General features: G+C 46.5%; 1 protein-coding gene across 1 annotated transcript in view; it reads left to right on the top strand.

Annotated features, from left to right (window-relative positions):
* Positions 1–124: 124 nt before the first annotated feature.
* The window catches only part of LOC115309242 (serine/threonine-protein kinase D3), a 200,447-nt gene continuing 180,279 nt past the window's right edge, over positions 125–20,292 (top strand). The window contains exon 1 of the mRNA XM_040218016.3: positions 125–651. Coding sequence (XP_040073950.1) covers positions 649–651 — 3 coding nt within the window. The 5' untranslated portion in view covers positions 125–648. The remainder of the gene's footprint in view (positions 652–20,292) is intronic.

Genomic DNA, 20,292 nt, shown 5'->3' with positions numbered 1-20,292 from the left:
AGTAACAGCGCACGCTACATATACCGCCCCTCTAGTACTATTCTTGAATCCCATGTTGCGACACCTGTTATCGCGTGGAAGAAACATTCGCCGAAAAACAAAAAACACGCAACAAACAAGGGAACCCCACGCCGCTGACACCTGTGTTGGGGGAAGTATCGATACAATCGCAGTGCGTCGCCTACGCTCTTCCAGCCCGGAGCCATTCCCAACTCCAATATTTTGAGACCGTCAACGTGTTCCTGCGTGAGCGACCTCAAGGATACATCGTGCCGAACGCGTAGAGCAAACGGAAGGAAGAAAGAAAGAAGAAAAAAAAAGGCCATCTTTGCGTACGGACAGCTTCACGTTTTCTTCCCGTCCAGTTACAAATGTCAGTTCGCGGTCGCCGTGATGTTTGATGTGTTGGCGCCCTGACCACTGCTGGAGCTAACGCGGTCACCCACTGCTCCGCGTGAAGGCGACCCGGACCTACGACCGCGGCATGGATTGAACGAGGAAGCTGTCATATTTGTGGTGCCGTCAGTGAATTCCTGGATGGTGGCATGGTGCCGACGATTTCGTGCTGCGAGTGGCGGCGGCAAAACGGCTGCTCGTAAAATTCATCGGAACGACGACGCAGGCTCGTGAAAGCTCGCCGGACGTTCGATGGTAAGTTGGAATTCCTTCGATTACGACGAAGAAACGCGGATGTTCGTGCGCCGCAATCCGTGCGAAATGTGTGCGCTTGCACGCGTGGACGTCGAAAAGACCGCTGTCAGCTTCGTTGCAGTGCACGACCACTTTGCTTGCTTCGGGCTAACCTTTTCTTTCAGTAAAGACAGACTTATTTAGAACAAGAGAGAGAGAGAGAGAAAAATAGAAGAAAATGATATTAGTGAGTGGTAGCACTTATTGGTTGTAATAGTTAGCTCGGGGTCTTTGCGTGGTTGGGATATTAAAACAGAAAAACTAAAAACTGAAGGGGGAAAAGAAAAGAAAAAAAAGTGAGGGAAGATGATGTGTGTTCCGCCGCTCGACCGTCAAGCTTTTTGTGTTAAAACCGGATCTTGCTGTGCGGTGATAGCTGCCGAGTGGTACTCGGCGTACTTGAAGATGAACTCAAAAGAAAAACCGAGACGCCTAAAAAAAAATGCTGCTTTTATATATATATATTATAACTTTTTGGAAGCTGCGCGTTACGGCGGTGGCGTTACGAACCGGCGATTTCTTGGATGAATACAAACTGCTGGTAGTATATACGTATAATAAATAGCCTTGAGAAAACTGGTTTTGTTTGTGTAATGCGCCGTCGCCAGGGCTTGTATCCGCTACTCTGTTCCTCTCTTGAGCTATTTGTCCGTGCCGGGACGCTCGTGATGCAAGTCCTATATAACGACTGACAAATTGGAAGCGTTTAGTCGGGGTTGGCCCTGCTACATCCCAGCGCACCACCTACCTGTCGATGGTCGTGCCATTGGTCATATACCTTGTGGATCGGACGCCGTCCGTCTGCGTTCGCCCAATCATCTATGCTCGGACCGTTGACATTGTGTGTAGTACTATTTTAATTTCGGATGGACGGATCGTTCTGCACTTGTCACCATTATTAATCAATACGTAATGTAAACTGCTATTCAAAAGCGAGATTCCAGCGAAAAGAGTTTTTTTTTACGCAATGTCCAGATTGAGAAATCTTAGGTTTTCAAAACGCGCACTAAAGTTTGCGAACCGACAGCTTAAGAAACAAGAGGTGTGGCTTATTATCATAACGCCCCTTGGTTCGTTTTTCGGCTTTATTATCGGCGAACTCCGGAATCTGATTGGCTGCGATATGGGAATGAGATGCAGCGGTACTATGAGGCAAGTTGAAACCCGTTTTTTTTTTAATTAAAGAAATTGGATTTATTTAATGGAAATCAGATTAATTTGGTTTAAATCTCTGTAGCTAGAAAATAGTGACTCTTTACCGCTACATTCGTTTTTACACATGGCAGATTGATTGATCGGTCTGTCCCTTCACCGATAACAATGCGGAAGAAAGAGTTACTGTAAATTTAAAGTGCCAATTAGTTAACCACTTTTAAATTATGTAACCCCCGCCATAAAAGAGTAAAAAAATAAAAACAGCTTGTTATTATTTGCGCGCGTACGAAACATATGCATACAGAAAGTATCAAATGTTAGACGTACACTTAATACAAACTATTTTCGGGATTATTTTTGTGTGAAAGTTTCGATTTAAGCCATCATACTAAAACTGGTCCGATTTAAATCATCCTACTTTTTATCCTCCACCCTGCTACCAGCTAATCACTAACCACGAAATTTTGAACAGTAGGACAGTCAACGACATTCATTCTCGTTAATTCTACGCTTCAATTGGGCGATGCGTTGTTGCGCTGAAACAGATCCTCTGTCTATAGCATGAATCGGCAATCAATCTAACATAACGGCCACATTTATTTTGTATGTGTGTGTGTGTGCGTTCGACTAATGCCGGCACGTTTTTGTTATTTTGTTTTCTTTTTTTTTGCTGCCGTCTGTAAATCGAACGGGGTCTCCCTCACAGAGAGCGCAAGAACACAAAGACTAACCGGTCTATCTGGTCGGACTACTTCGCTTCGGATGCCTTCAAACAAAAGGGAATTCGCCCGCGCGTCGTCGTCGTCGTAATTGCCGTGCTTAGTGCCGTGCGCTGACGCCATTTTACTGGACCTAGCTGGCGCTTATCTAGGACTGCCCGTGCGGCGAACGCCGACGGGCAGGCAGACCAGATAAAACAATACCCGTGGGCGCGGTGTGCGGCTGATGTAAGACATACATACAAGAAGACTCGTGTATGCTCCGGGCCAGGACAATGAACTCCTAAAAAAAAAAGTTTAGGTGCCTGATTAGGAAAAATATAACATAAAATAAACTTAAGAAAAAAAGGAATTGCGTTTTTTTTCTGTTTCGTGAGATTTATTTGACTGATTTCGAAGCATGCATACATGGGAATCGCTTCTTACTCAAATTCTGTCGCACAGCGTAAAGATAGCGCTATTTTTTTTATTGTTTTTTTTTTTTTTGGGGGGGGGGGGGGGGGGGGGACTTTATTTTGAAACGCGTTTTGCGAGTTCAGTGTTCAAGACTGATGGGGAATTTCTGCATGCCTGGAATTTTGCGGAAATGCGATTCGTAAGGGTTCTACAATCAAGATCGGCACAAGCGGATCCAACGCTGTAAAACAAGCAAAAAAAAAAAATAATAATAATATAAGAAAAACAAAAACGGCGCCTGTGCAAAAAAAAAAAAAAAAAAGTTCGAACTTTTATTGATTTTTGATTGAGCAGGTTCAAAAAGCGCAGCGAGCAGACAACAGAGCGCGTTGTCTGCTCGCGTGCGCCTATCGATAGATGGCGCCACAAGTTATAGCGTCGCTAACTCGATCGTCTGCGAACGCGTTCGACGTTGACTTGGGCAAGTTTGTTACTCTCATTTTTTTTTTTTTTTTTTATTTACTGGAAGAGAATTACCGCTTGAAATTTCACACGGGAAAACTGACCTGCTCAGTGCACATTCGGTGAAAGAGCTTTCTATGTGCAGGAGTCGTTTTGTCCTGCTAATTTCACAGCGTCGGACCCGCTTGTGCCGCCCTATACATCTATCAAATTACGATTATATTTTCCATCTGCAAAAAAGTCTGATGAATTTGTTGCTGAATGCTTTATGAGCCAGGCGTACCCACAAACTACAACGGAGAAGGCGCCATGCCTTCGATACTGTGTGTCCCGCTCGTTCCAATGTGATCCTTTCAAGGGCTGTTCTCTTGTGCATCCTAAATCATATGAATAGTGAACTTCTGTCTCCGAGGCAAAGCGACTCGCCTACGGATCCCCAGATCGCGGGTTCGAATCCCGAGGTACCCGCACTGTGACAGAGGCTTATTGCGGAGAAGGCTCAACTGAGATTTCAATTGCACGTAAAAAGATCCTCGGATTATTCCCCAATCTACCGCTGGGCATACGAGATGCTTTTCGTTGGTTTGGAAAGTAGAACCCCCAAACGTGACTTAAAGGGGCACTACACCACTTAATGCGATGGTCTATTAAAAAAAAATAAAAAAGAAATTGCATTTATTTGTGGTCGATTTCTCTATTAAAATCGCTATCAAAAGATCGATTACCTCGTAACTATCGCAAAGACCAAATAACGTAGCTTTTCTTTTTTTTGGTAACAGTTTGGTTGCGACACGGGTGTCTAAAAATAATTTTTACGCGAAAAAAAAAAAAAAAAGATACAGCAATATTGGAAATTCTGCGTGCAAAGTCCATGGCGTCACAGAATGGTTATTCGCTCTTTCCACCTGAGCGTGAAGGCGAAGCCGATCCACCTCTCCTCCGCGCGCCCAAAATACCGAGAGAGAAAACGAGTGGAAAGGAGGAGACTATCGCTCCGCTGTAAATGGAGAGGTCCCGGGTTCGATACCCGGACCATATTTTTTCGGTCGCGCACCGGTCACCTAGCTTTGTTTGGAGATTTGTGTTTGTCCTTTGTCCTTCTTCCTTTCCTCCAGGGATTATTTTCGTCATTCTTGTCCGGCTCGCCTGCACCTTTGCATTTACTTGCATTATAAACGCTCCTATTGTCTACTGTAGATGCCAGCTCTGCATGCGCCGCCGCTCCAAACAAGATTGGCGGCGACGCTGCCATATACCTGTGCACCTACCATGTGTTTCAGCCTATGTATGTGACCCTTTTTCTCAGGATCTGCTAGGGTTAGAGGATTCATGTTGGTATCATTGTATTTATTTAGCTTTCTGTGTTCTCTTTACTGAACTAGAATTATTGTTATATATATTTTAGTTCTTTTTTTGCTTTTGGTTTTACTGGACCCTCCCAATTCTAATGCCAAAAGGGACAATAAACAGCTTGTCAAACAAAATTGCTTCGATTATTTTCCATAATTCTAGTTCAGTGGACTCTCCCTTGTGTTGCCTTGGTAGTGGAAAAAAAAAGAATGCTTCTAGTTTTTATGGTTTCAGCGAAAAAAGGTCAAATGTGGCAAAAAAAAATGTTTTGAGATAATTGACTTTGAAGTGAACAAAGGCGCTTTATAACAAACTTGCCCTCTAGAATTGCATGCTGATGTGTCAGTTTGGTAGCCACCAGCCAGATTGTCACCTCCATAGTCAATATCTAGTTTCTTTGTTTGCTGCCTTGCTTTGCGGGCCTCTTTTGTGACGAGCTGTGTAGCCCTGTCTGCGAAGTAAAGTCGTCGCCGGTCAGCGTCCCGCAACCACTGCACCGTGAAGCATCTTAGTGAAACACCAAGTGGAGGCCCGAAGTTGTCCGTTTTGACGTCTCTCTAATCGGTGTGTCGAACAGCACATGTCGCAGTTCAAAAAAGTAGGTGCAGGCGACGCCAGCTCTTTGTGCTGTTTTGTCAACCAGCTGCAAGTCCCCACCGCGCACTTTACACAGCCAGCTTTCGGCGACGGTACAGGACAGAAGGTCGATGTCAATCAGTTCCTAGTCGCAGTCACTAACACTTGCCTTGAGCTCTTCAATCCGTGCTGCCGAGTGCGACAGCTTCGAAGAAGACGCACACGTGGTAGCCGCCCGTTGCGTCCGGCATCAGATTGCGCTGCGGGGACGCGGCGGCCTGAGAAATTGACCTATGCCGACTATACCCTGGAAGCGACGCTTTTGAAATACCTTCTTCGTCTTCGTCATTTCATTAACATTCAAAATCCAGTCTTAAAGTGAACAATGAATAAATTACCTTGCCCGTGGAAGCACGCCGAAGCGGAAGCAAAAGAATGCGCGTCGCGAGTGATACCGAAAGTGTCTGAGGATTTATGGGGCTAAAAAAGTGAAAGCCGTTTACAATCCCCTGTAACGCCGAATTAGAGCGCAGCTCTTGAGGAGGAGGAGGGAAGGGTACTGAGGGCGGAGGGCGTAACCGCGAACCCCCCCCCCCCCCCCCCCCCTTTCCGCGGTTACGCCGACACCGACGACCGCTCATTCACACTGGAAGCGGGTCCGCGTTCGCAAAGCGGTTGCGGAGCGGTTGTATAAAGATAACAGTACAATTGCACGCGCACTCCATGACATCAAATGCGCGTGCAATTGTACTGGATCTTTGTACAACCGCGTTCGCAACCCCTTTGCGAACGCGGTGCCCCTTCCAGTGTGAATGAGCGGTAAGAGATGCGCTCTAAAACGTAAAAGACAGGCAGCTTTTTGCCGTTGCCGGAGAGCAATAAACATTCCGCTAAACCTAGAGAAAACCTGCGTTTTTTTACTGATTTTTTTTTTTTTTTTTTACAACATAGGAGAGGTACAGATCATGCATAGGTGTAAAGGGGGCGTGGTCGGTCAGCACCTAGGTTTCGGAAAAGGTCATTTTTCCTGTAGATAAATCGCGCACATTCAAATGACACAGTCAGCATTGTTCAGGAAAGACTGGGAAATCCAATTATCTAAGAAACGAAAAAATATATTTTTTTTTTGTTTTCAAAATTTTGCTTTACCCTGTTTCCTTATGGCTTAAGTGCGTCCCAGAAGGCACCAGCATGGCGGTACTTGTATGCAAAATCCATGCAGTGCCTTAGCCCTCTCGTCCGATGGCGCTATCTGGTGTCGACCTTTGATACCGATTTTAATACAGAAATCGGCCACGCTTAACTGAATCGGTGAATATTCCTTAAACAGACTATTGCAGAGAATGGTTTAATGCCCCTTTAACTTCGCCTGCAGTAACGAAGGCCCTTCAAATTCATTATGTCAGCACCTATTTTTTTTCCAGCTAAGTTATTATTAGTGAAGTGCCCTCTTTCTTTGCCCGTTCGTTCATTTCATACCAGCTTGTCGGATACTATCTCCGACGGTAATTCAGTGTAATCGTACTCTGCTCAAGATGCTTTCCAAGAAACGATATCTACTTAACATACTTTCTAGGAAGCGTAACTTGAATTTTACCCTAATACCCTATCGGGCGCGTGCGTGCTACCTTATCTCAAGGTGCTCATATGGAGGGCCTTATTGTACACCCGTGCAGCTCACTGTGTTTGGACACAGTACACGTACATTGGCGGCTTCGTTCCATCTCCAGTTCCTGTTGCTTACAGAGCCGCGAAGTGATGCTTAAGATATTGCAAACTTCCGCCCTTCCTGGCTGCGTCACTAGCAGGAGTTGCTGGGAGCTCTGGTTCACTCGTGACCTGCCGCAGTTTTTTTTTATTTTTTTTTATTATTATTATTATTATTTATTTATTTCTGAACGAAAACATACAGATACGTACGGGCCCGCAAAAGCACGAGGGTGCTTGTGGGCGGGTCCCGACAGCCAACAGAAGTCAAAATTATACAATATCAAAATGCAACTGCACATGCAACCGCACACATATTAAAACATAACAAAGTCTGCACTGAGACGCACGCACTGAACTAGTTAGTATGAGTAAGACACCAATATTTTAGGCATCTTTTAACAACACTGAATGACTGTAAACAAAATAGATCGTCAGGTAATTTATTAAAAAAGTATGGGACATAAAATGATCTTACTCTTTTTCCGTAATTCGTAAAAATCCTAGGCTGAACAAACCGCTCTGTTTTCCTTAGTGTTCTTTGCTTTTTTAATGGTACCTTGAATGTGTCGTTATAATAATGTTTTAGACAAACTACATAAATGTACAGTCGTTCAATGGAAAGAATTAGAAGAGATCTCATTCTTAAATCAGGATCTACACCGCTCCACCTTGTTCTGTACGCAATATTTTTGGACACATTGTGTAGAATATTATCTAATTTTGTTTTCTTGTAATTTGAACATGCTCCATATATCGTTATACCATAACGGAGCACCGATTCACCTAACGCTTGGTACACCTTCATCCGTAAACTTACGTCAGATACCATACGCAGATGAAACAAGTATGCGGAAACCACGCGAAGACGCTTCGCAAGGTAGTCTATGTGAGTGCCCCAGTTTAAACATTCGTCGAAAAAAAGACCTAAATACTTTACAGATGACACATATTCTAAAGGTGTGCATTCACAGTCTCTGCAGTCAGACTCATGTAGCATTAAAGGCGTAGACAAATTTAATACTTTGTGAGGATTATGAAAATGCATTAGTTTCGTTTTGTCCGCGTTAACTAAGATTTGGTTAGCTCTGAACCAAGCCATCAACCCATGTATATTGCGTTGAAAATACGATAACGCTGTGGCTTCGTCATTACTTGCAAAAACCAGAACAGTGTCATCCGCGTACTGATATACCGTCGAAGAAAATGGTAGACTGCCAAGGTCATTTACATAAATATTAAAAAGAAGAGTTGTGAGCGGCACCGACGACGGCAACCCACCGCCATGTGTTTCGTCTGGATACGCGGGAATATGCCCCCACGAAGCGTTTGTGCGTTCGAGGAAAGCACCACGGGACGACATGTGTCACTGATTGATAAAATATACATCAGAGTCATTTTTCGCTCCTTTTATTTTCAGATTGCTCTTCGCTCGCTGGCGAATTGAGTAGACATACCGGAATTGAGGTGATCGCTGCTGTTTTCGCTAGCGCTTAGAGGGGATCTGTGTTCCCAATACTCAAATCTTGTGAGAAAAAAAAAGTTAGCGTAGTTTTTAGTGACGCTGTTTTCATGTATAAGCTGACATTGATTAGAAACCAAGGTCGGCTGCTACACACGATGTCTACGCGAAATGCTTTTGTTAGGAGTTGCATCGCGGCGCCAGTGTCCTGTCGCACGCAGGTCGCACGCTTCCCATATATAGCAGACGACAGAGTTGTCTGTCCCAACTCTGGGAGGGTCGCCAGCCCAGCAACATTGATGCACTCTCAGTCCTCGGGCAAGGTGGCGCAAGCCACAGCCCGTTATAAAATGTACAGCCGTTAACATCCATCCATTTATACACGAAAGTCAGCGGCCTTGTTCGCCTTTTATGTATACGTCTCTCTATGTTCTGTTCTCATCCTTTCGCCCTTTATAGTAAATCAACAGCTCACCTTATCCTTTATTTTAACGAGGTATACTTTCATTGCTCGAGGAATTTTTAATTGTAATTCGTTACTTTGAGCAGGCGCAAGGCTGGATTTGCGAAAACGATGAGATTATCATCCTCGTTTCCGCCTGCCTCGCGCCTGTTGAACGGGTGGTAACTTCAGCTCACTTCCGCGCTTTCAGTGCTTCTGGTCTCTAAAATTTACTTGCTTTATGGTCTTTGATGACGCTCAGCAAGTTTTTAATATGTGCCATACGTAGGTCTTCACTATATGAAAGGTCGATAACAAATTTTAATTAATTATTCGACTTATCCTATCGGTTAGCCCCCTGTATCATGTCCACCTGGCCGAATAACTTACGTGCACAGACCGTATTAGTATTTTTTTGTAATGTCTGTTTGAATTAAAATTAATCACCTTGTTATATATGGTGACCCAAGTCACCAGGCTCGATCTAAAATGGACCGTAAAAATCGACGCCTGCACGTAGCAATCTAAAGATTTCGTCAAAGGTGTATTTCACAGGTCGGTTTTTCCTTGTAAAATTACTAAGCGGAGCTCCCTTCCTGTAGAAAATAGAGCCAAGAAACTTGCCAGGGTCTATACGGCGGGCGGCGACGCAGACGACCAAGTCGAATAGCGGGGTGTGTCTGGCTATGGTGCCTGGATCGCGTCTCCGACTGGTGTGTTTAGCGTCCTATACTGCCCATACATCAAAAGTGGTCCCGAAGTGGCAGCAAATGACGTCACAGAAGCCGGAGTGTCATGCTGTAGCCTGTCGCGATCCTGGCGGCTGGTCGTAGAATTGCTGGCGAAAAGCGCGAGCGAACGCGAGTGTCGCTGCAGTCACGGCGTCCCAGGCGTCCCAACTTCCTGCTGCTGTAGCTTCCGTGGACTGTCGAAGTGGGGAGCGACCTGCAGCAGAACAGGCGTCTGCCACACCCACCACAGCTGCTAAGACACCACCAGGATCGCGACCGGCGACAGCACGACACTTCTATGACGTCATCGGGCGGAAATCGAGGGACCACTTTTTTGGAGGCAGTAAACACACCAGTCGGAGACGCGTTCCAGGCACCGTAGTCTGGCGTTGGTATTGATAGATGGCGTTAGAAGCAGCGTCCGAACGTGTAGCCGACGAGCGAAAGAAAGCAGACGACACGCAGACAAAGTCCGTTGGCATTAAAAGCGCCGTCGTTATGCAGACGCGTTTTTTTTTTTTTTTAAGTTTTGTTTTTGTTGTTCGCATTTATTTTTTAACCAAAGGTACCTTTCAAAAAAAGATTATGTTCATTTTCATTAACACGGTGGTCGCGGGCCATCGCGATTAGAGTTCCTGTATAGGCTTCCCAGCCTATACAGGATTTCGTTTCGGCAAGGGAGAGGGGAGGGGGGGGGGGGGGGGGGCGGGCGGGGCGGGGTGCCTATGACGAAATGCTTTATGAGGCGGAAAGGGGAGAAAAGGCCCCAGCGAAATAAAAAAAAAAAAAAAAAAAAATTCTGAGGCGTGTTTTTTTTTTTTTTTTTTTTTTGTTCTCAATCACGTGGGTTCAATATCTGGTGTACTGGACGAAGAAAATAAGACATTTTATCCTGGAATATGCGAGCGAGAAAGTATAGACGGGGTGAAACAAGAATCTGTGACAATCAGGCATTTTTCGTTAACACCTTCCAGCGGCGTGGAGAGATCAAACCGATGTTTTAGCGCATACCAGAAGTGACGACATTCAAGATGGCTGCGCCCTTGTATAAAAGGTGTATAGGATGGAAGTGTGACGTGCGTTCGTTGCGCGGCTCGGGCAGGACTGCTGGCGCAAAGGCACGCTGGGATAGAAGACCTAAACCTTAAAAAAAACGCGTCGAAATTGACAGTTTCTTCGGAGCGCCGCATAAAATGCTGTTCGGGCGTTATATCTTTCTAAATGTTGATTTAGTGATTTTCCGTGATGTTCAACAAGCTTCTAATTATAACAATATGTTTATTTTTGCTAATTAAATTAATGAATAATATTTAGTTTATTATGTTACAACGATATGTTACTATTATTATTATTATTTTTTTATATAGCAGCTGATGCTCACTGTGGTTGGCAGTTTGTTCCCGGAAGGATCTTTTTTCTCCCAACCAGCCTATTTTTAAGGATTTTGTAAAGTCTTCGCTGAAAGATTCGGTGGAGGTAGAAAGCTTATAGATAGAACCAGCGAACGTATATAACTAAATAGAGGCCGGGAGACCGGTGTCTCCTTTCGCTTGACACTCACATCTGTATATTTTCAGCTGGTTCTATCCCACCTAGCTGAGCTTTAATCCTTCGTTAGGTGGAAAATGTCAACCACCCGCGCCAACGCGAACATCGTGTGGCGTAATATTGACATTTCGAAATGCAAAGTGCATTCCCTTGTTTTTGAAAATCGCTTTTAAATTACGAGGGGGAGAATGAGATGTCGCGCTTTCGGCGCAGTTAACTAAAAATAGGGTATATGAAGCACGAATGACACGAAAATACGGCGAAAACTTCGTACTTAACGTCGGCCTGCTTGGCGAACAACGATTTTAGACTCGTCGTGGGCCGAAGGGGTTGAGTCGTCCATAAACGCAATTACTGCTTTTTTTTTTTTTTTTTTTTTCTTCGAGGTGCATTGTTTGGTGAAATTAACGCCGAGATCGCTAGGCGGAAAATAATTATTTTCGTTCTTTATATAGTTTTTGATACGCAGCAAACTTTAGAGATAAGCTGTGTTGAACACACAACTAAGCCCCCTACCCACTCCACAGACCTACCCTCGATGACTCCAGTCACAGTTTGATGTGCTTTCTCTTTAATTGGAGATTCATGTTTTCTTCTCCTGTTTCGTCTTATTCTCTCGGATCATTATATTTACGATGATACGAATGTTTATAGTCGGATGGACTGCTGTCCAGACCGGCTATAGCGAAGTCGGCTATAACGAAATAGCGGCTTCAGCGAAGCGATCACGCTTTCCCATTCCTGTTCGCACTTTTTCAATGCATTTGTGTCTCTTTTTAGCGAAGCAAATTAAGTGGCACCTACGAATATAGCGAAGATTAATTTTGGGATAATTAAAAAAAAAAAAAAAATTTGGAACGTTTACTAAGTCTCGGACCGCCCAACGAAGTAGAGGGTCTTAGAGCGATAAACCGGGGTTCCGGTCTGCACTCGAAAGTGACCTCCATAAGGCCGCTGCCATTGTACGCAAATTTGACCACTCGTCACATGACCAAACCAAAGACGTGACGTCACAGGAAAGATGGCAGCGCCCATGCTGCGGCTGGCCCCAGCTGGCCCGGACTTTTCGGATGCTTTCTGGTTGTCGTTCGTCTCGGCGAGTTGATATCAGACGCGGAAACCGTCATATGAGGCCGGTCGAAAGCGACTTCACAGTTGAGCGTGATGTCTGACGTAGGTATAACGTGAAAATACGGAGGAACGGTGTTCATTTCGCTGGTGACCGACGAGGATATTGTCACGGAAGAGACAATCTGCCCAACGTTGCTCGGACCTCGGATTGATTCGGATACCGCTAGGATAAAATTTAAGGCTACATTTCTGTGCTCTCGTTGACCATCGGAATCTTCGAGCTCTGCAGTGAAGCGTGTGCAATATACTTGGATACACAGTTAGGGACTGAAATTGCGTGAGTAGTGCTTGGCAGTGTGCAATCGTGGTGCAGTTCGTTCAAATGACCGAAGGCTCACTTTGGTTGTGCGGCGCACCGGAGAGCTGCTTTGAAGCTGGTAGTTCCCGTGCCGTTTTAATTGATGCTGTGCTGCTTCCCAAATTGTTCCGGCGTAGACGTGCACTTTCACGGAGCACAGGTGTTGCAGTTGGTATTGATTCCGCTGGTCGGTCGCACGCTTCGCCGACACAAAAGTTTCATCATCACTCGTTACGCGAATAGCAAGCCGTATGGACATTTCATTGCGCGTGTTACCTACCCAGTCCACCCGTTCACGCCGCTTTGCGACGACAGTCTGCAGCGGCTCATGACCAGAAAAGTGGTCCCATATCCATTTCAGTTCAGTTCGCCCACGGCAGTCGCCAAACCCCGAGGGAGAGAATTTATTCGGACAGAATGCCACTAAAGCAATGCAGCTTCTTTAGTGGTCAGGGTAATCTCTCTTCTGTCAGTTTTGTTATATTGTCACGGATGCTTGCTCCAGTCCTATCTTTTATTAATATTTACTATTCTCGAAAGTTCCAGGCCATGCTCAGTTGTCATCGTATGTTCTGGTGAAGGTGCTGGGTACTTTACCCATAGCCCTTCACTCAGTGTGCACCTTGGCGGCTCCTCAGCCGAGTTGCCCGATAACGGGACGAGGGTGGCCGACTACCTCGCGTCTTAAACCCCCGGCGAGCCGTGAACCAAGTCCTATCCCGAGCCCAGCAGAAAGACCGCAAGACGAGCAAGCACCACAAGGATGAACCTCGAAAATACACCGCGAAGAACCTGAAATCCGAGTCGGTCGTTAGTACCAGCAGGAACCACCGGAATTCGGTCTTTTGCCAGAAAAACCTAAGCTGACTAAGCCAACAATGACAAACCTGTAGCAGCGAACCGCGTCCACTCTTACCGTTGTTTGTATGCCCGTCGCACCTCACACTTCGACGCCTTTTCACGCATGGTATATGAAGACATCGAGGGCTGGATTGAACAATATGACCGTGTTGCCCGCCACAGTGGGTGGACAGAGAACCAGCTCCTGCAGAACCTATACTTCTCGTGGAAGAAACTGCCAGGCACCGGTTTGAGAACCACGAATCCTCCTCAACGTCATGGGAAGTTTGCAAGATCGAGCTGAAGTGCACGTCGATCAGCCAACATTGACGAGAGAGAGCCGAGTTCCTGATTCTGTCCAGGACACGGCCCCAACAAGAGCGTCACTGCCTTCGTGGGGGATGTTTTGCGCCTGATCGAGCACCCACGCCAACCCTGGTGCTACAGAAGACAAGAAGCTAAGAGTCCCGTGCCCCTCATGTGAAGGACAGCACCTTCGGCAGCCTTGTCCGCAACCCCACGACAACAGTCGAAGGGTTCCTATCACAGAGGCTTCCAACATTGAATGTACACTGCAGGCCCGAGCCTGTCACTATCAGCAACTCCCCAGCGTCTCGACACTCGAGTCATCCAACTGCAACTTTGACGCCAGACTCCCCGGCATCCGCAGCATCATCCACGTTGTTGTCTGGGAGGAGATCAGGAAGCTACTTTCTGCCATCAGTTGCCCAGCTTTTATTTTGATTGCCGAGATTGTTTCGGAACAAATTCTACAGGCATTTCAACTGAAGACTTCTTCGAGCAAAGCGGCATCTGACGAACCGAGGGCGACTTATGCCACAAAGTTACGACGTCCACCACCGGCTACCGGTTAGTATTCAATGCCAATTCAACGAGACACCCCAACGCCGAAGCATTCCCGACATCAGAAAGAGCCAGTGTAGGTTCTTGCTGAACAAAGTACACCGAGGAAAACGGAGGTACTGCGATTTGTCGACCGAAAACCACGTTGCTACCACTGCGTGAGGCCGACCATGTCTACTGGAGGTGCCCGTACCAATGAATTGGCCTGCAAGAGTTTGTGCCGAACGACCTTCGACCACGTCTCGAGGAGCGTCCGTGGGACATTGAGGATTATCTTCGACGGCCTTTGCCCTTGGTGCTGACATTACTCCGAAGCTCCTGATCCCCATCACCCCGAGGGGAGGTAAGCACGACAAAGCAGGTGAGCAGCAATGCAAGGACAGTTGATTTGGTGTTGGTTGCCGTCCAAGGACAATACCTAATAATTTGCTGACACCAATTATCTGTGTCCACGCAATGAAGCGCACAATTTCCAAATTTGAGGGACAATGCCGCTGAGTGACTTGAAGAAATAGAATGGTTGGTTGTTCTCAAAAGTGGACGCCAAGCATCACCCGACTTCACTTTGCCGCGCGAGACTTACACAAGTCGCAGTGGTCGCGGGATGCAGAAAAAATCGCCATTACGAAATGGACGTGCAATGGCTTGGATAGCAAACAAACACTGTTGCCTGCTACCAGCCATCAAGTCAACACTACAGCAAAAGGCACAGCCACGTAAGCATACATGCCCGAGCTTGCTGCAATGACGCAGAGAACTACCAGGAAAATTTCCGGATTAGAAGCCAGCTCTGCAGCTTCAGTGCATCAAATGTCAGTGGCCGCACGTGACGTATGATTACAAGACGGCATCTGTTGGTCAAAGTTGCCACTCGACCAAACTGAACACCGACGTGCCGGAGCGTCATCCGACAACAAGGAGGACAGTTACTACGACTGAACGCCTGACACGAGATTGTCGCAGAAAGAACTCGTTATGGAACCATTTCCTAAGAATCAATAATTATGTTATTCGGTGGAAATAAACATATTTGATACACTAACCAGATAAACATATTTCCGCTCGCCTTTACACCTTCAGAGTCTCTACACAAAGAATTATGTTCACCGCACGTGCTGGACCTTTTGAGGACACCTGCATCTCTGACCCCTCAATATTAATTAATGGGACATACCAGACTGGCAGACACGTTGCATTGGGCTGCACTCGTTCCATTTCTCCTGAACATGTGGCGCATCTGAAAACCAACTCCAGTGATGTGAAAATGTTGTTTATTAATTTATTCCCTCCAAGGTCCTTTGTAGGCATTGCAGAGAGGATACTTAAAGCTACACACATGTGATAACATCAAAGCACACGGACATCAATGAGCACAAACCGGGCCGAGCTACCGTCCGAAAATAAATATTACACTCGTAAGAAATAATGATTGCTGCAACTTTTTGAGTGCTAAAACAAACACACCTCTCAGCATCTAGTTTAATAGTATGGATGCATTGTTATATAGCAGGACACTTCCTAAACGTATGACACAATAGACCCTTTGCAAAACCCCATAAAGCAACACATCTGTGACGAATTTTTTTCGGCGTAAAGCTCACGAATAGGCCCCAGTTCACGTCGAAGACTAATGCAGCATTCGAGTCCAATAGGCGCTGAGCCAAGTTCACAGTGATGGCTGGCATAACATTCTTGTCGAACAAATGCCCAAAGTATGAAGGCCTTAGGTAATTAAAGTAGTAGTTAGTGTAATCCGTTTCATCACAATTTGGCAAACAGCGAAGGCTACAGTCGGTCAGTCAGTATGTACGTTGGAGAGAGGCACATGACAGCATATCATCACAGTGCTCATCTGCACAGACTTGTCACACACCTTCACTCCGTCTCTCCGATGCGACTGTAAAAACGCGTGTGGAAAATTTTTGCACTTTTGTGTTTGAAATAAAACGTTCAATAGATTTCGTGATGTCGTAGACCTTGCAAGGTGCTCCTAAACCCGATATGCAGACGCGGTGCGTTCGAATTGAGCTCGCACATTCCAGCGCACGATATTTTGGACCCTACAGTATATGGCTACATTTGGGCTACATAAATTTCTTGGCATTTGGCTACTTTTGGGGTACACCGTCTGGCATTTGGCGGTTTGCGCTAAAACTACCTGGCAACCCTGGCTACGTGCCTGCGCGTGGCCAGTGTCGTGAGGAAACTGGGCGGAGAGGCGGACACGTTTGCAGAAGCTGAACGCTTTTGAGTTTTGATTCCTTGCATGCTGCAGCTCGTTTTGCAAACGCGGCCCACAAACCACGTGACCCCGATCAATCAGTCGCCCCATCTCTCACATCTAGGCGCTCTATACCGACGACAGACAAGCTTGAGCGCGAACTCGGTTCCGGATTGTTTGCTTCGCGATCCGTGTCGGCGTCTGGTCGGTGAGGTCGCTCTTGCGCGAAAGTCTAGTTCGCTCAAGCACCGATTCGGCGAATCATCGCCACTGAACGATGGAGAGTCCCGGCACCGCCGGCACCTCGACCGGGAAGACGAAGGCAATCTCCTTGAATCGAAAGCGTGCCATCCTCGACGGAGTGCACAGAAACGTAAAGAATGGCGTCCACCGCCGGCGGCCTCCGCGAGGCCGTCGCAGCTTTGGACACGGTCCGTACGTAGCAGGGTCTTTTTTAGAGCGCAGCCCTTAGTCGCCCGTTTACGGCTTGAGCGGCGTCGCCGTCAACGTAACCAAGGTCACGTGACCCCCAGGTCATGTGACCCCCCAAGGTCACGTCACCCCCCAGGTCACGTAACCCCCAAGGTCACGTGACCCCTCTCAAGGTCACGTGACCCCCCAAGGTCACGTGCCCCTCGAAGTCACTTGACACCCCCCCCCCCAGGTCAGGTGACGCCCCCGGAGCATATTAAAGAATGAGGGGAGGAGGAGAAGGAGGAAGATGGGTCTACCCTCCCCTCAGTACCTTTCCCTCCTCCTCCTCAAGAGCTGCGCTCCAATTCAGCGTTACAGGGAGTTGTAAACGGCTTTCACTTTTTATTTGATCGGAGCTTCTCGCAGTTGATGAGAAGCAGCTCCGATCTAGCAGAGGACGCGTGCAGGGAAAGGTCGACCGCTTTCTACAGGCTCGATAAAATGTGCCCGTGACAACTCCGTGTTGTCAGTACATCGTAACCATATTTTGCCCCTTTAAAAACTTCCGGCGCCACAATCTATTTTTTTTAACTTTTTTTCCAGCGAGAGTTGTTATTACGCAGTTTTAGTAGGTCGTTCCTGTACCTCGGTAACGATAAACTCAGACTGGATCCTGGCAAAGTAGCGCCAAGCCATTTTGGTCCGTGAAGTGAGCAATTTCTTCTTGACCCCTCCGTTCTTGGCGAGCCAGTCTAAATTCGCTGGTGACGGCGGGTAGCTTTATGGAGTGGTTACTTGTGTGCCGAGATTTCGCTATCCACACACCGGCGAAGCAAGCGTACATCTACGTACCACTGCCACATGCTGTGCCGGTGCTTGGTGGCACTGAAAAATAAGTTTACTGCTTTAAAATACGCGAGAAGTACAATATAATTGTAAGAGATACGTGCAGATGGGCCTGATTGATAAGTTGATTGCATACACAGTGCCAAAGGCGCTTATATTGGCGAGGAACGTTTCCAGTACGATGATGCTCCATGGTGATCTTGGCGCGACTGGTTTAGAACGACCCGCTGGAAGCTTCGAAGATTTGAATGGACCGAGATGGCGGTTTCCGTGGCAACGTAGACGGATTAGCCAATCGCCTTGCGAGGTTTCGGTCGTCTGTATACATTAGTATCTGTTTGTGTCCGGCTAGCAGGTAGGGAAGGCAATGGCGCTACTTTCAGAGGATCCAGTGACTTCAGGTAACGACACCCGATAACGATATGATGCACGTGCGAAGGCGTCGGCGCGTTATAGGGTATGGTTATCGGAGTCATAGGAAGAATGTACTAAACCGTCGTTAAGTTCCGATACCCCCGATACCGACACTCGATAACGATATATGGTGCCCGTGCGAAGGCGTCGGCGGAATATGTTATATTCCGCCGACGCCTTCGGACGTGCATCATATGCATTTACCAAGGAAGTTCCTTGGTGAATGTCGCGGTGTGGCGTGACAACACAGTCTGACGTCGCATGACGTCATGGTTAGTGCGCAACGTGACGTGTGTAGTCTGTGTGCATCAAACCAGCGCTCGAGGTGCCACTTCCTCTGCGGCGTACACTGCGAGGAACCGACCGGAGCCGTTCGACATTAGGGAGTTTTCCTACATCGTTTTTGCCGTCCCGCAACGATACCCGGAACTCTACGGTCAAGACTCAAGACTATCGGCGTGAAGACACAGTAGCGGCTTCGTTGCGGAACAGAGGGGAAAACGCGGTCTACGAAAACTCCCTAACTACGAAAACTCCCTAATAGGGAGTTTTCGTAGACCGCGTTTTCCCCTCCTCTAAGCCATCCGCAATGAAGAAGTGTCTACTGCGCCTGCGCGCCGATAGACTTGACTAGAGTTCCGGGTATCGTAGCGAGTTGCGGAGGACGTTTCGGGACGGCGAAAACGTTCTACGAAAACTCCCTAATAGGGAGTTTTAGTAGATCGTGTTTTCCCCTCCGCTAACCCTCCGCTGCGGAGAAACCGCCACTGCGCCTGCGCGCCGATGGCCTTGGCCGTAGGGTTCCGGGTAGCGGAGTGGCTGAGCGGAGCGGGAAACACGGTCTACTAAAACTCGCTAATGTTAGCTTTTCGTAACTTGTAGGAGCGCTTCCGCAGCGGAAGCGCTCTTTTGCGTCTCTATCTGCAACGCGACACCATGAACCAAAGAACCTTACGTGTTTTCGTTACGTTTTTTATATAGTGTTCTATTTTTTTTCTAACATTTTAAGGTAAAAGCTTTATAAGTAGAATTGGGTTATAGTTCCAGCTGACACAGTCTTATAGAGGCGGGTGGTTAAATTGAATCTCGCAGGAAAAAAAGAAGGAAAAAGAAAGGGCGTTTGATATAGAGCGTGTTTTTTCAACCGCAGTCCCACTGCTGCTCCATAGATCATACACAAGACACGGAGTTTTCTCCGTGGAGAATTGTCTGCGGACAGATGTCTGCAGACAGTTTTGGTGTGACTGTCGTACGAGGAAGAAGCACGCCTCGGACGGTGTCTGCCTGCAGGCTGTCTTTTGTTGGATGTATTAGCAATAAGACCGCGGCTTACGAGTTCTTTTCTTTTATATATATATATTTTTTATGTTTTAGATTTATAAGTAGCTAGGGTTCCGTGTTTCCCGGATCACACCGAAAAAAAAAAAAAAAAAAAAAGACATATCCGAAATCCACTCGTCGGTAAATTTTCTGTCAAATAGGATTTTATCGAAGAAACTCCAAATCTCAAAGTAAAAAAGTAAAAACAACAACAACAAAAAAGAAACGAAAAAACGGTGTTTTACAAATAAATATGTGAGAGCAGGTGGTCACTGGTCCCGAGAAGATCTTACTTCGGTGTCCTTTGAAAATATCGAACTACACTGACAAAAAGAGTTTGCCTTTTTTTTTTTTTTTTTTTAGTTTGTCGGGGCAACGGGTCACAATGCCCGGACTTAATTCATTTTTTTTTTTATGAACACGTTAAAGTCAATTCTGAAGTTCAAAGAACTGAGAATCTATGAAAAATAAATTCCCACACACCCAGAATTGTTTGGGGAAAAAAATAAACTAAAACAAAAAAAAACAAAAAAACACCCTCCGAATTTTACGAGAAATAAACCTTGAAACGACGGAATCTCACTCATAAGGGAAATTGGGTTATAATTCCAGCTGATATTAGCCCTAGCGGCCGCCGCTCCAATTGAATCCCGCGGAAGAAAAAAAAAAAGGGGGAGGCGGTCGATATTTACAGAGCGGACCCTTT

This window comes from Ixodes scapularis, unplaced genomic scaffold, assembly GCF_016920785.2.
Source record: "Ixodes scapularis isolate PalLabHiFi unplaced genomic scaffold, ASM1692078v2 PGA_scaffold4__175_contigs__length_147842914, whole genome shotgun sequence".
NCBI lineage: Eukaryota > Metazoa > Arthropoda > Arachnida > Ixodida > Ixodidae > Ixodes > Ixodes scapularis.
This window is presented reverse-complemented; position numbering and strand designations above follow the sequence as displayed.